This window comes from Ixodes scapularis, unplaced genomic scaffold (genome assembly GCF_016920785.2).
Source record: "Ixodes scapularis isolate PalLabHiFi unplaced genomic scaffold, ASM1692078v2 PGA_scaffold3__209_contigs__length_174095766, whole genome shotgun sequence".
Taxonomy (NCBI): domain Eukaryota; kingdom Metazoa; phylum Arthropoda; class Arachnida; order Ixodida; family Ixodidae; genus Ixodes; species Ixodes scapularis.
Window position 1 is genome coordinate 53179567 of NW_024609868.1, and position 14930 is coordinate 53194496.

Below are 14930 nucleotides of genomic sequence, written 5' to 3' on the forward strand. Positions count from 1 at the left end.
CAATAACGTCGACTGCTATCCGAACCGGCACAGGTTAGCGGCAACGGCATTCCCCTCCAAAGTAAGTTCGTACACCCGCCAATAGACGCGGCCTTTGATCAGAAAAGGCCCACTTCTATCTCTGCAGTTTTTTTTTTTTTTGTTCTATCAGGACGAATCAAGCGCTATTCTTTCTTTGTGCTTTTTTTCCCCTCTTTTTCTTAATCTCTGTTTTTCTATATTTGTTTTGTCTGTCACGCCGTCAGCTTTATTATCATATTGCTATCTTTTTCTACACTCAGTCGCTTTTTTTTTTTCAACGCAATTTTTTTTTGCCTACTCATTTCCAATTGTAATCAAACTAATAAAAACAAACGTAGTCACCAACGGGCATAAGCAAGAGCGTGAAAGCCCCAAGCTACTTCAAGTTAATAAAAGAAGAAACAAGAAAGTGCTTAACAGACAGAGTCACAGCTGGCATCGGAAGTCGAGGAGTAGTTGTTGCGTACTGTATACAGTGGCGGATGCCAGGGAAATCCTACTTTCATCAAACAATCTATAACTTCTTTTTGTTGTAGTTGTTGTTTTAACCAAGGTTGCTTTCAATTCGCGAACGTTGATGCACATATTTCCAAATGCGTGCGAATTTTTTTGTTCTTCAGATCGCAATTTTGAACCTGACTTTGCCGGAGTATACAATATGCGTCGAGTATAAGCAGCAACGTTTTTAATATGGACGGCGCTTTGGAATATTTGAAGGTAGTCGAAAAAAGGTTTACCAGGTACGAAAATAAAAAAATAAAAATGGGAGAATTTTTATATAATTTTTGAAGGAATAGATTGAACCCAATCGAAAAACAAAACAAGGGTGGTCACATAAAAAAAAAATCAACAAATAAAGACGCAATTCTACAAAAGCGACAGGATGCCAGCCAAAGCGAGAGCCGCCAAGCTAGGGCGTCTCTTTCAAATATTCGTCAGCGACCGGAGTGGAGAGCATCCGTCGCTGCCAATACCTATAAAGGTGGGTGGAAAACAAAAACAAAGCGAGTGGATGTCTTTCTACGTACGTATATCAAAACTTCAGTTCAATTTGCCGTATGAATGTTTATATACCTTAGTCTCTACTAAAAGATAATGCCCTGAGAAGGGATGTGCAACAGTAATTCGAATCGAGCAGCGGTGCGTTATTCATAGCCACGACATCCGTTTCTGAAGCCATAAAACCGTTCTTCGCACACTCGTAGTCCTTAGGGAGCCTTCATGTGCGCTTTGCTAGGGTGATGCCATTTTTCGTAATACCACTCACCGACAGACCAGCAGCCATTTTGGTTCTCGGCGATGATCCGTGGGGCTTATAACCCTCCCGAAAACAAGCACCTTATCTCACAAGTTCAGAGCAGCGTTGTGGAACCCACGGAGGGAGGATTAGCGTTTTCGCCCTCGGATGGGAGCACCGATGGACACAAAGCCAATTTTCTGGCGCACGGGAAAACAATGAAAGGCACAAAATGGCGGTGGGATACTGTCTGGGAAAGGGAAACAGGCAGTTGGCATCACCCTATGCGAAGCGCACATGAAGGCACTCTAGTAGTCCTAAGTCTTCACCGCAGAAGGTAAGCTCTTTGTCGGTAAAGGCCCGTTCATATCGAATCCAGCAGGAGTGATATTCAGACCTTGACATATTAAGTTTCACTCGACCCCCGATCCTCCCATACTAACTAAGTCTTATACCCCTGTCAGACGGGCACCTAAAAAGACCTTTACGCCAAAGGACCTTCAGTGTAAATGTCATTTAGGCAGTGCCATACGGCAACTCAAATTGCATTCAACTCAAAGGTCCTTTTCGTGAACCTGAGTTCCCGCAACCCCTTACGGCTGCTAAAGGTCTACTCTCCTCAGCAGCGATCTACATTAGAGAAGCGAATTGAAATAAAATATCGTACAGATATATAAAATCAATGTCTTTGTATTTTCATTATGCACGTATATTCTGTACGAACCTCGCCCTACTAATAGTTTTCTGTACTTAGTACTTTCTGTACAGAAAGTACTAATAGTACTTTCTGTACTATCGAGCAGGCCTCGTCGACCCGCTGCTGGCCTGCTCGCAACGTCCACTTCGGCACTTCGATTTTCCTTACAGCCATAGTTTTTTTAGCCTTTATTTCTCTACTTTATATTGTATCATCCATTAATAGCGTATTACAAACTGTACTGTATATATTTAATATTTCTTTGTACATATCTCTATTTCTGCATCTCACTCTCGCGTCGTGCGATATGCCGAGCTACGGAGGAGCGTCCACGAATAAAGGGAGGGGTCGCCGCGCCTCCTTTGGAGCGTTGAGGGACCTGGGAGCTGATACAACTTTGGGAGGATCGCCTGGAGGACCTCCGACGCGTGCTATGAAACTCAAGTGCGAGCACGACGCCGAACCGAACAGGACAAGAGCGTAGCAGAAGCACGGAAATAAGCGGGAGCACTGAGCGATGTTAGGACGGTGGGACTCAGTGAGCGGAAGACGCTCAGGATTGCCGCTAATTGCCAAAAAAATAAACACTTTGATTTTGCTTAAAGTGGACTTTGTTGTAATCACTCGACTGAGCTCGTCATTTTGTCTATTTAATATTTTATTTGCTAAAGAAAAACTTTAAAAAAATATTTATATCGCCAATATATTATTTTTCTGGCGTGAACGTGATTTATGTGTTTGAACGAGCTACGAGACTTTAATCGCTGTAAACATCGCCTAAGTAGCATTTACTTGCGATGTCTGTCACGGCAGAACTTATAGCTGACTTAAGAATCCTAAAGGCCTTTGGCACAAAGGTCCTTTTAAGTGCAGGTCTGGCAGAGGTATTAGGAGAACTGAAAAGAGGGAGCACTGCACAAGGTTTCAACCTATCCAGTTTGTGTGTTTTAACCGATGCAGTTCCCAAACCAGCTCCCCAGCCTACTTTCATCACTGTCAATAGCTTTCTTAAATACTATGACGATGGTATAAAAAAAATATCACCTAGCTTAGACATTCCGTAAAAGGCTATGAAGATGCGATAGCACTTGATGGGGTTTTTAACAAGCAGCATTCTGAACTGCCTTCCAGTAGAAAAGATTATTTCACTAATTCGCAGTTCCTACCCTGTTACGCAGCCCCTGTTCCTACGCAGCGGAGAAAGGGGAAGAGAGGGGAGCGTTAGCGCAACGCTAATCTCTCGGCCCCTTCTCCCCTCTGCGCGGTGCAACGTCATTGGTCGCGCGCGCAATGACGTCGAACCAACAGCTGCACCCCGTTGTTGCCACTCTCTCCAATCGCCCTGCCACGGCGCGACCAACGCCAACACGAGCAAGGGAGGTTTGTGCAGAGTCCCCATAGAAAGCAAAAGTTCCAAAACGCTTCGTTGGAGCAGACGCCATCGTGCGAGACGGAAGCTTAGTGGCGTGCGTTTCCCACCTACGCAGTGCGGTGCCTTGTCGGACCAGCGTCCCGAAGGGCTGCACAGGACCTCCTCGGAGCCCACAAGGTTGTAGCCCTCCATGCAGGCGAACTTAGCCTTGCTGTGCATGCGGTTGCCGTGCTCGCTCGTCACGCGGTTCTCGTCCCCGTAGCCTTCGATCGGAGGACAGGCCACGTCTGTGAACGGGAGGAATGCAAGTCGTTAATATTTTACAATTCTATATAAAAAAAACTGTAACGCATAATACCTTGTTTCACTCTAAGTCGGAACGCTGTCAAAGCCTATACGAAGAGCAAGTCGTCAGCTTCTTGCGCAGGAGTTGCGGTGACGTCAGAACGACCCCGTGCTCTGATTGGCTTTGATTGAAAGGATAGTGGGTAGACATCAATGCTGGATGCCTTGACGTCTACCCACTTTTCTTTTTTCAATCAACCAATAAGAGCTCGGCGTTCTGACATCATCGCAAGCCCTGTACAAGAAGCAGACGAACTTGCGCTCCACATGAAACAGAAACACGCATAACCAGACTATAGTCGGTGACAGGTCAAGAACGAAGTGGAAGCTCCTCCTACCCCTTTCCACTTCAGCGGAGCGAACGGTGAAAAGGATTTCGCCTCCTCTCCAGCGTTCGCTCTACTAAAGTGGAAAGGTGTGGGAGGAGCCTCCACTTCGTTCTTGACTTGTCTCCGACTATAGGTGTATACAAAGCCATGGCGCACTTTATACACCTAATTGAATGATCCGGCGGATCTATAAAATTTTGTGACTTACGTGTCTGATACGATAACTTAAGAAAACAAAATAGTTTATTGGGGGGTTCAGTGTCCTTTTAAGATGGAACGAAGTGTCACCGCCGGGCGCTAACCAGAAAGAAGCGAAAGGTCAAACCATCAATTAATGGTACGTTTACACTTGCGGATCCGCCAGCGAATCCGCCCAGCTTTTGCCGCTGGGGCGAAACGCTGGGCGGAAAACGCGGCGGCGAGCCGTTTAGGTCCGGGATCTATTTCTGCCGCCGAACGAGGCGTTTCGCTGACCGGATGTGACATTCTTGCGCGGCGCGACGCTGCCTACGTCACGAGTACGCGTTCTTCCGGGAGCAGCAACGCCCGGGAGAGAGAGAGCCGAGGCGGGAACTCTCGCGCCTTCTCGTCATATTTGACGAGACGTTACGGGAACCGCTGCCGCAGCCGGCACTGCCGTCACTGCTCGAAGGAAACAGATGTAAACGCAACCCGCTCGTCGCCGCCGCCGCCGGGAGCGGATCCGCTCCCGCGGCAGCGGATTTCTTTTCAGGTGTAAACGTACCATAAGGCGGGTTCCCACGGGCAGCGTTCTTTAAAAATATACCCGTAAGTCTGTTTTCCCTCGGAGCACCCAGACGGCCAATCACTGCCATCAACAAGAAAAGCTCGGCAAAAAAAGATACAAAAAAAAAACGTTCCAAACTTACAAACGTTGTCCGCAACGGGACACTGAATAATTATCCCATCACAAGAAGATCAATGAGCGAGCAGTCACCTATAAAAAAAAAAGTATTCTTAATGTTATATAGATGCCTTTATTTTTTCTATTAAAACGTTGGTTTGGTCATCGTCATTTCTCCGCATCCTCGTCGTCTTCGTTATTTGTCGAACACTCTTTGTGAATCGCAGTGGTTGGCTCTCCGTGTGCGCTCTGCGGAAAAGCTGGCGTGAGCTCTCGTAGGCTCGCCTCCGAACTGTTTTTTTTTTTTTTTTTTTTTATGCTCTTCTTCGCATTAAGTCTTACCGTAGCCAGTGGAACACTCTAAAAAAGTCTGTGCGTCTACTTAAATGATCTTTTTTAACCATAGGCGTTTATTTGAACCAAACATTTCTTATATATATATAAGATTTTTACTGTGGTTTTTGGGTGTCTTGTTGATTCAACGAGTTTCCTATACTTTTAAATGTCACAGCTCAGACTGCGTTTTTTGGTCTAAACATATGTTTCGGCACTGTCATTCGCTGAGTTGCCTCCGTAAGGCGCGGTGATTGGCTCTCCGAGTGTTGTGCGGGAAAGCAGACGCACAGGCTTTTTTTAGAGTGAACGATTAGAAGGAGCCAATTGAGCGGAATTAGTAAAGCTAGGAACTAGAAGTGTACCGCTGTGGTGCTTGTCTCCTTTGTGCGTTTGTCATGCACCACGGGCTAATTCCCATCGCGCCCAATAAATGTGCACCGTAATCCCGCGTTTTTTTTTTCGTTTTTTTTTTTTTGCATGAGTGGTTTAGTTGATAATATAAAATGCACAAAGACGACGAGCACCTTGACGATAAACCTTTGGTGCTCCTTGTTTAATTTGATCAGATCGCAACGTTGGCTGCGGTGGAACTTAATGTGAAACGAAGTATATGGTGTGTATGCGCGTGTGTGTGTGTGTGCGCGCGCGCACGTGTGTCTGTGTGTGCGTGCGTGCGCGTGCGTCTGTGTGAGTGCGTGCGTGCGCGCGCGTGTGCGTGCGTGCGTGTGCGTACGTGTGTGTGAGTGTGTATGTGATTTTATGCTCTGCAGATTTGTTTTTAAAAAAGCCGTAAAAGCTACACTTGTGCGGTTTGTGCAGGTGGGTTATACGGCCAGGGGGACATAGTATAGGACGCTAATCGTAACCGATCAGTCCGCTAATTAAGTCCAACTTGTTAACTAACTTTTTAATTGGTGAAAAGAGACATATAATCCCAATTAGAAACTTGCCGAGCGTCATTCAAAACCACCAAATCAGTAATGTTTAGAAAGACTTTGAGAGCGTGAGAGGCGCAGTAGCGCGCTAAAGTTACCACGTGTGCAGCAGGAGCAAGGCTACCGGCTTTTTCCTTCTCTTATCAACGTTATCCTAGCCACAGCCTTGTACCTGTTGCACGAGTTAGCGCCTTTAGCGCACTACTACGCTTCCCACGCGCTCAAAATTTAGCTTAAAAAACACTTATTCATTGATTTTCGATGATGCACGGCAAGTTTTTAATTAGAACCGCACGTCTCTTTTCACTAATTGAAAAATTAATTAACAAGTTTCACTTAATTAGCCGACTTATCGTTACAATGAGACCCCTATACGATGTCCCCTGGTCGTATAACTCACGCGACAAGCCGCATAAGTATTTTTTTTTAACAAAACTGTTAGGCTTCAAAAAAAAAAAAAAAGAAGAAGAAAAACACTATTTGTAAAGTGTTATACCTCATTCACACGACCGTAAAGGTACCTTTAGCAAAGGGACCTTCATCTCTGCGGCCAATCAATTAACGATCTTCCGCGCGTGGCGTGTGCTCGCGACCCAAGAGCACGGCCTGATTTGTCGATAGCATAGGGACCTACGTTAAAGGTATACCTTTATGTTGGTCCTGTGAATGGGGTATAAATTACCGTCACAACACCAGCAATACGGGTCGCCTCTTTTCACAAACAGCGATCACTGAGTCTTAAATTTCTACGTTTTGTTATTATCATTGTGAAATTTTTAATTTTCTTGCGCTATTTAGACACAAAGTTTTGAATTAATGACGTGCTTTTTTTTTATGTCTTCAAGTTTCGTTGAGAGCACTAACTAGACTCCCTGGAACCACTTTGTTGCGAGAACAATCCATGGCAAACTAGAACGACGCTTAATTGTGCCTTCAATTATCTTTCTCACAGGTGGTCACGTGAAAATATCGCGTCCCCGATTGGCTGCTGCCGCTTCGAACGTCTCCGAGTTGTTCAAATTTGGGTCGTTTCAATCCGGACCCGCACCCAGAAATTCCTGTTGCAACGCCGGGATCGATCTCCACAATAGGGGGCTGGATGGCGCATTGAGAAGACAGGTTTGAAGCCAACGGAAGTAAGCGGCTTGTCCCTGAAGTGAGCGCTTGACAAACTTTTCAACTCCTCCGAGTACTGAATCGAACAGCGCTCATGGCGATGTTTTCTTTTCTTTTTTTTTTTTGTTATTTTAAGAGAGCTTGCTGCTGCGGAGTAACAGCGCATGTGGACCAGAGAAGTCTCATGGGAAGCTATTCGATGTGAACCTTTTGAGATTCTAGTGTATCAAGTGTGCGTATGTCCCACGTTCAAATGCCCTATTCTCAGGATTTAATTCAGAACGAAAGTGTATAAAGCCAATCGAAGACACAACAAAGCATGGACCAAAATATTGACCGAATGCACTAGGAAGCCCAGCAGACGCCCGACTTCCGGCACAATTGCATCGAACTTCCGGTGGCTTCATTTGCGCGGGCTCAGAGAGCAGCTATGCGCCATCCAGCCCCCATAGTGGAGATCAGTGGGATCTAGGAAACAACTCGTCAGCAACTCGGAAAATTGCTGGGAAAATTGCCCACTTTGAAGCGTGTCTTATGCGAAATGACGAACCGTGTGCGTATGCGCGCGGGAACCTGTGAATACAACGGTTATTAGGTGAACAAACATTATTCCTAAGTAGTTTCGTGCCTATTTCAAAAATAAAACGAAAATGCGCTTATTTACGATGGCCGCCATGACTTGAGACCTTAGCTTTGGTAGCAGGTTCGGCAATTAATTGTCCCGCCCCTACCTTTGACTGTGAGATGGATTTCGTTGGTCTGTCCGCGGGGTGTGGTGCAGGTGTAGGTGCCGGAGTCTCGCTCTTTGGCCTTGTAGATGAGCAGCTCGTAACGCCACTGCTTCTCGTCCGCCGATAAGATCCAGCCCTTGGCGTAGTCCCTAAACATCAAAGTTCCCAGGTTTGTTTTGCTCAACAGTGGGTGCAACATGCACATCAGATCAATACTCTCGTTTTTGACTGCAGGAATGACGAAAGCGCTGGAACGCTCGTTGTCGGCAGCTTGACCGCTCTCCCCCCTTAAAAAAAAAAAAAAATACGGGAATTGTATATTTTGTTTACTTTTGAGTTGATAGGTATTCGCGCCGATCGAAAATTTTGTTTTCGTATTTTCTTCACAAATATGAATTCTGTTCAACTAAGTCCCCTAAGTATATATCCCTAGAGTCCTTCGTCTTCGGGTAAAACCCGATATTTCCCGATATCTACATTCCAAACATGTTTCTTGAAAATCGTTTTTTTTTTTTCCGAATTCGGAAATAGAATTCCAGCATTTTCCAAATTACTATGCTCCGAAAATAATTTCTAAGAAACTTGTGCGGTGGCTCCAGGCCTCGTAAACAATCCGAAGTTATTTCGAAGTCAGTGAGCTGCAGCGACAGGGATCGGGCCCTCAAATGCGGTATTCATGTCCCTTGTGAACTATCATTTTCCCTTTTACATTTTCTCTTTCAATCATTACAACAACAAAAAATAGAAGGACGAGAAATTTGCATTCTAAATGTACGTGACCTGCAATGCCGAAGAATCTCCTCTCAATTCGGACATTATGTCCAAGAACCGAACAGGTCTAGAATGGAGACAAACCATGTTGCGCCTGCAGAATATTATATAAGCAACCATGAATTATGAAAAATTTTAAAGCCCATGCATGTAAGCTCTTACCATGTTTCAATGCTATCTGTGTACAGTGTTTTATTAAAAATAATCTCTGTATTCAAACGGATCAATTGTTAATTCGACTTGTATATTTCTAAATATAACCTGAAAAAAAACTCGAACTTCATAATAATTAACTAAGATACCCGACCCCTCTCCGATTACGGCCCCCTTGGATCAAAGCGCCCAATTTTCACCCCCGATTTTTGAAAAATATAAAACCCGAAAACGAAGGTTCCTATATATATATGGGTGGTTTCATCTCAAATCGTGCAGGCAAAAAAGGTCGAATTTTTAATTTCGATGAAAAAAATATATGTTATGGCGCCGTTTCTGAAACCGCAGTCGCCACAAATCGCAAGCTCGTCGGATTTTTCGTTCTCAACTTATGAATTTTTAAAGAGGCCGCGGCGATAAGCAGTGTTTTTCACACCCATCGTGGGTCGGATGTTTCGCTTGATCTCCCGCCATGGATTTTCGGTCCACATTATATTAACTTTTTTCAAGCACTCTGTGTACACATTTAAAACGCTCCAATGCCATGAAATAATTTTAGGCGTTTTGCTTTTTTTCTGTAAAAATGTCAAAAACGCCTCCTCGGTCAATTGTGGACGAACTTTGACAATTAATTACTGGCGATCTACTTGGGTTACACCAATATTTTTTATGTCCACGGAGAGCCCAAAACACGCTCTTTATATGTATTATAAAATGCCTCGGCTGTATAAAATATATTTTGCGTTACATTTACGTTAATATTATGCAAAAACCAAAAAGTGCCATTTTTGAAATTGATTTTCTCAAAAAACCCATTTTTTATTTTTTTTATTTTTTGTTCAAATGTAGATATGATAGTTGTCTACACGAAAATCAAGCCTAGAAAGTGTATATTTTGTTTGTATGTTTTATATTTAGGCCTCAATATCGGAAAAAAGACGTCTTTGTTTTGCAAGACTTAAGTCAGACATAGCGACCCATGCGTCTCTATTAATTGTGAAAAAGTTTTCTTAAATCTTCTTCTGCATTTTGTAATCAATTATAAACGGATTTTATGGTATTGAATATTTATGTATGTTTTGATAAGAGCGGGAACCAGGAGATACATATCTAACCAAATCAGCAGGCCTAGTAGACTTTCAATAACCAAAAGGCACAGACGTTGTATTGTTTCGATTTATAAACCTTTCACAGTAAACTAGCACGACTAGCTATTAGCTGTCATATTACTAAGACAAAGAAAGTCACCACATCGTCGATATATTATATACAATTCTTTCCGAAACCAAACACTGGGGGTTTGTTCACCGCACATCGCACAGGTCACCAGGGAATGTCCTTTCACTTCCGTAATACACAAATGTGGTGACACAGAAACGGTCCGAAACACACAGAGAGAGTGTGTCATGGAGAGGGGTAGGAAATAAAAATAAATAAATAGGAATTAAATTGCCCAACTCCGATCTTAACGAAAATTGCGTTAAAAAAAAAAAAAAAAAAGTATTTAGGTTCGGGCGGCGGCAAGGCGATAGGTCCACGCCTGGTGGAGAGTCAGTCAAAGAAGTTGACGACACGTAAAGGTAAAACAAAAAAAAAAAAAAAAAAAAAAATCAAAAATTTAATAAAGACGAGAAAACTCAGCCGCACATGGCAAGAACAAAAACCAACTCCTCCGGGCATTCCCTAAACGGGACGCAACCAAATGCGTGCGAACACGCTCTCTACATCACCGCCAGGCAGCTACGCCATGACGATATAAACCCAACAACTGAACAGTACTAACAAACAGCTAGTAAGAAAACATTGAAAAAAAAAACGTTCAGAAAAAACCGCACCCGAGAAACAAAGTTCAGCGGGGCGAAGAAACACACACGAGTCGGTCCCACGACACTGAAGTCTGGCAGGATGACGGCGTCCAGATGATGCTCGAATCTGTTCCTCCCTCTATTACGCACATCCACGACGGCTGTGCGGAACAGTGGCTGTGAGAAAGAAAGTGAAGAATAGATTCGAGCAGGCGATGCGCGAGAAGGTAACCGAGACTTTGCCTCAAGCTTCATATCGGGTGAGGAGCTTTCGAGGTCGTTTCTGCAGTTACTCAAACTTTCTCTTTCCCCTTCCCTTTTTCAAAAGAACACGTCAGACGGCGCTAACTTTTCATCTCGGGAGAAGCCCACTCTTCACAGACGGTTATAGTTGACAAGGAGGCTGACTTCGACCCAACTATAATCTCCGGGCAGAGTACAAACACAAGTATATTTACCAACACGCTCGTTTTAATGTCAATCTCCGGGCTTTGCTGTTTCCAAAAGAGATAACCCTTTATAAGGACAGAACGAGCGGGTTGGTGGGGATAATTAAACTTAAACAGTCCCTTCTCGTTTTCTTCGTCAAGTTTAATAGATAACCCTTCGGTACTATCGGATCTCTCCGGAGAGAGAGAGAGAGAGCACGACCGTTTCAAGGTAAGGATAGGGCGCTCGAAGCTAGGGCAAACAGGCGGTATCGTTTCACGCATGCACGGATGGCTGGTTTCAAATTTCCCCACATCCCTAACGAAACCGGCCCATCTTCGTGTGTGCGTTTAAGGGATTTCTGTCCCGCGCCGCCGGTTTTAGCGCGCACGCGGCGTTGTTTTGGCTGGCAGAACAGTTGTTGACCGTCGATATTGTAAGGCCGTGGTGTCCTCATCCTTTCAGGCAACGATTCCTTTGCTTTCCCTTGTGCAATACTCTGACTGACTCCTCCTGGGTGGCTGTCACTGTTCGCCGTGTCAACGTCACAAACGTACCATTTCACTCCTCGTGACACAGGGTGCACGCTGCTCGCTTTACTGTCACGGGCCGTCCCATCTAACACAACGAGCGCGAAAAGTCGTGGTCACCTGCTGGCTCCGAAAGGGCGGGACGTTCATGCAGGTCAATGGGGGCCCCGAATCAATACGACGTCTACCGACTCCTACACGTAAAAAATTAACGACACCTGCTGGTCTGTTAAGAAGTGTTGCTTTCTCTTTTTGGAACTCCTCCGATGTAGCTTGCCGCCTATAATAAAATTTAAATAATCAATAAATATAACAGGGTGTAAATACTGTATTTCATTTTTATGTGGGAACGTTGAAAAAAAGAAAAAACTATTTCCAAGCTTGTGAAGACGCGCAATTCGCAGGTCCATTTCGAGCCGTAAAAACACGTTTTTGTACGATATTGATGCTTAAATGTAGAACATACAAACAAAATATACACTTTCTCGACTTAATTTTCGCGTAGAAAACTATCAAATCTACATTTTAGCAAAAAATAAAAAAAATAAAAAATGGGTTTTTTGAGAAAATCAATTTCAAAAATGGTACTTTTTGGTTTTCACATAACATTAACGTAAACGTAACGAAAAGAATATTTTATACAGCCAAGTTATTTTATAATACATATAAAGAACGTGTTTTGGGCTCTCCGTGGACATAAAAATTATCGATGTAACCCAAGTAGATCGCCAGTAATTAATTGTCAAACTTCGTCAACAATTGACCGAGGGGGCGTTTTTGACATTTTTACAAAACAAAAGCAAAACGCCTAAAATTATTTTATGGTATAGGAGCCTTTTAAATATGTCCACAGAGTGCTTGAAAAAAATATAATATAATGTGGACTGAAAATCCAGGGAGGGAGATCAAGCGAAACATCCGACCCACGACGGGTGTGAAAAACACTGCTTTTCGCCGCGGCCTCTTTAAAAATTCATAAGTCGAGAACAAAAAATCCGACGAACTTGCGGTTTGTGGCGACTGCGTTTTTAGAAACGGCGCCATAACATATATTTTTTTCATCGAAATTAAAAATTCGACCCTTTTTGCCTGCACGATTTGAGATGAAACCACCCATATATATAATCGCGCGTTCCCTGCGCGCTCTCCATGTGGTCCTTTGATTCGCGTGTCCCTCCTTGCGTTCTGATGCGCAAAAGACGCATTTTCGTACACTTGCTCGCCGTAAACAGCAGCCCAACTCTCTGACGTCACGCCATCACGGCGGCGTTGCAGTCGGCACTGAACATGCGCAGGAGCTTCGTCTCAGGCGAAACTGGCTTCTGCCCGCGCGCAATGCCTACACCTGGTACAGGCACACCCGTGCTTGTTTATAAATACACTGTAGTATTGGGTAAAGTACATTCAAAAAGTACTTGAAGTAAAGTACAAAGTAAATGAGAGACTACGTACTTCAAGTACAGTAGTAAGTGCACCGGGCGCAATGTACTTGAAGTAAATTACTATAAGTACAATCTACTTTCAAAGTAAAGTACAAGTACTTTTTTACCCAATCTGCATGCATTGTTTTAGGGGTAATCGGGGATGCATCAGTTATTTTCGGAAATGGCGGCGAATATTGGACAAAGTGAATTGGTTTCAGAGTCGACGAAGCACCATTTTGTGATTCAAATTTAACGAGATAAAATTTGAGGAATGTACTTTGAAGACGGAAGTTGTACATTACTTGGAAAGTACCAGAAAGAGTACTTTGAGTAAAGTAGAAGTACATACTCAGAAAATATAACTCAGGTAAAGTACAAGTTTTCTAAACCTACTTGAACTAGTACTTTAAGTTCAATGTACTTAAAGTACTTCTGATACTAAAAAATGGGGTTCAGTGTTTTCGCTAGATACCAATAAACCCCGAAAATTAACCTCCGAGCCAGTTTTATCTCTTAAAACTTCGAATCCGAGCTTTTCTTCACTAAAAAAGCTCAAGCTTTCCGGGCAATCATCTTCAACTACAATTCTGTTTTCTTTTTCTTTACTTCGAACACAGCCGCACTGAACTGTCCGCGAGGCTATTTCTTTCTTCGGAACGAGACTCCTCATCTCGTTTCCTTCTTTTATTGGTACCCGGACGTTTTTCAACTATTCAGGCCGCGAGCACGTTCTTTGAAGGATCGGGAATTCCATGCCCGTGTCTTGCTTCTTCAACATAAGACCCGATAAAGACCCCTTCTTTGTCCGATACAAAAAGTTTACTCCCAAAAACACCGAATCTGTGGAAAAAAAATTACCCCCCCCCCCCCCAAAAAAAAAACAAAAAAAAAACACCTCCAATTTAAAACGAAATGTAAACCCCGAAAACACGGAACGTTATTTATAAACCTCATATGTTGGTGTACACGTGGTGTTTTTTTAGGCTTTACAGACTGTTAAAAAGAAATATCCGTGAATTACACTAATGCGGTCTGTGCAAGTGGGTTAAACGGCCATGTGGACATAGTATAGGGGGCTAATGTTCACGCTAAGTTAAATAATTAACTAAAATTAGTTAATTAACCTCTTAATTGTTAAACATAAACATATGGTTTTAAATAGAAACGCGCTGAGTGTAATAAAAAAAACACTAAATCACTCAAATTCAGAAACGACTCAAAGCGCGGATGCCTGGGGGTTTCCAAAAAGGCGCCCGCGCGAAGTTTTTCAGTTTTTTATCATCCGTATTTTCGGACCGCCAGACTTGCGTTTTTCGCCCTGCACGGGTGGTTACCTTAGCGCACTACCGCGCTTCCCACGAAGTTTTACAAAAAAATTTACTGATTTCGGGGCTTTGGATTACGCTCAACAAGGTTTTAATTAAAACCAACGTTACTAAAACACTCTGTTGGGAAACTCGCCGTCGAAACCTGGGCCGCTGGCGTCCACCGAGACCGAGCTAAATGCGACAACAGCACCACTCTTTATCATTTGTCTGTACTGTGGTCACCTCGGGCTTTTTGAAAGCCGGTTTTTTGCGTAAAAACAAACGGAAAAGACTCTTTTTGTATGAAATTTATTGGAGTTTAGTACCAAATGATGGGCGCGTGATGTTTTTATCATCTTTAGTTCGCAAGGTTTTGCGGAACAATTAATATTGTTTTTATAAAACCATGCCTCAGCGGGCCTTTCAGGTAGCGCGTCCCGACCTAGGTGCATTTTAACTTCAGTACTTCCACGCGGCGCGTCCGCCGGGGGTTCACCCCTGTCGAAGCCAAAAATAGAAGTCACGTG

At 43.6% G+C, this 14930-nt stretch overlaps 1 protein-coding gene across 1 annotated transcript in view; it reads right to left on the reverse strand.

Annotated features, from left to right (window-relative positions):
- The window catches only part of LOC121048016 (locomotion-related protein Hikaru genki-like), a 38248-nt gene that overhangs the window by 6499 nt on the left and 16819 nt on the right, over nucleotides 1-14930 (reverse strand). The window contains exons 5-6 of the mRNA XM_040503840.1: nucleotides 7985-8133; nucleotides 3435-3614 (exon numbers count right to left, since the gene is read on the reverse strand). Of these exons, the coding sequence (XP_040359774.1) occupies nucleotides 3435-3614; nucleotides 7985-8133 (329 nt within the window). The remainder of the gene's footprint in view (nucleotides 1-3434; nucleotides 3615-7984; nucleotides 8134-14930) is intronic.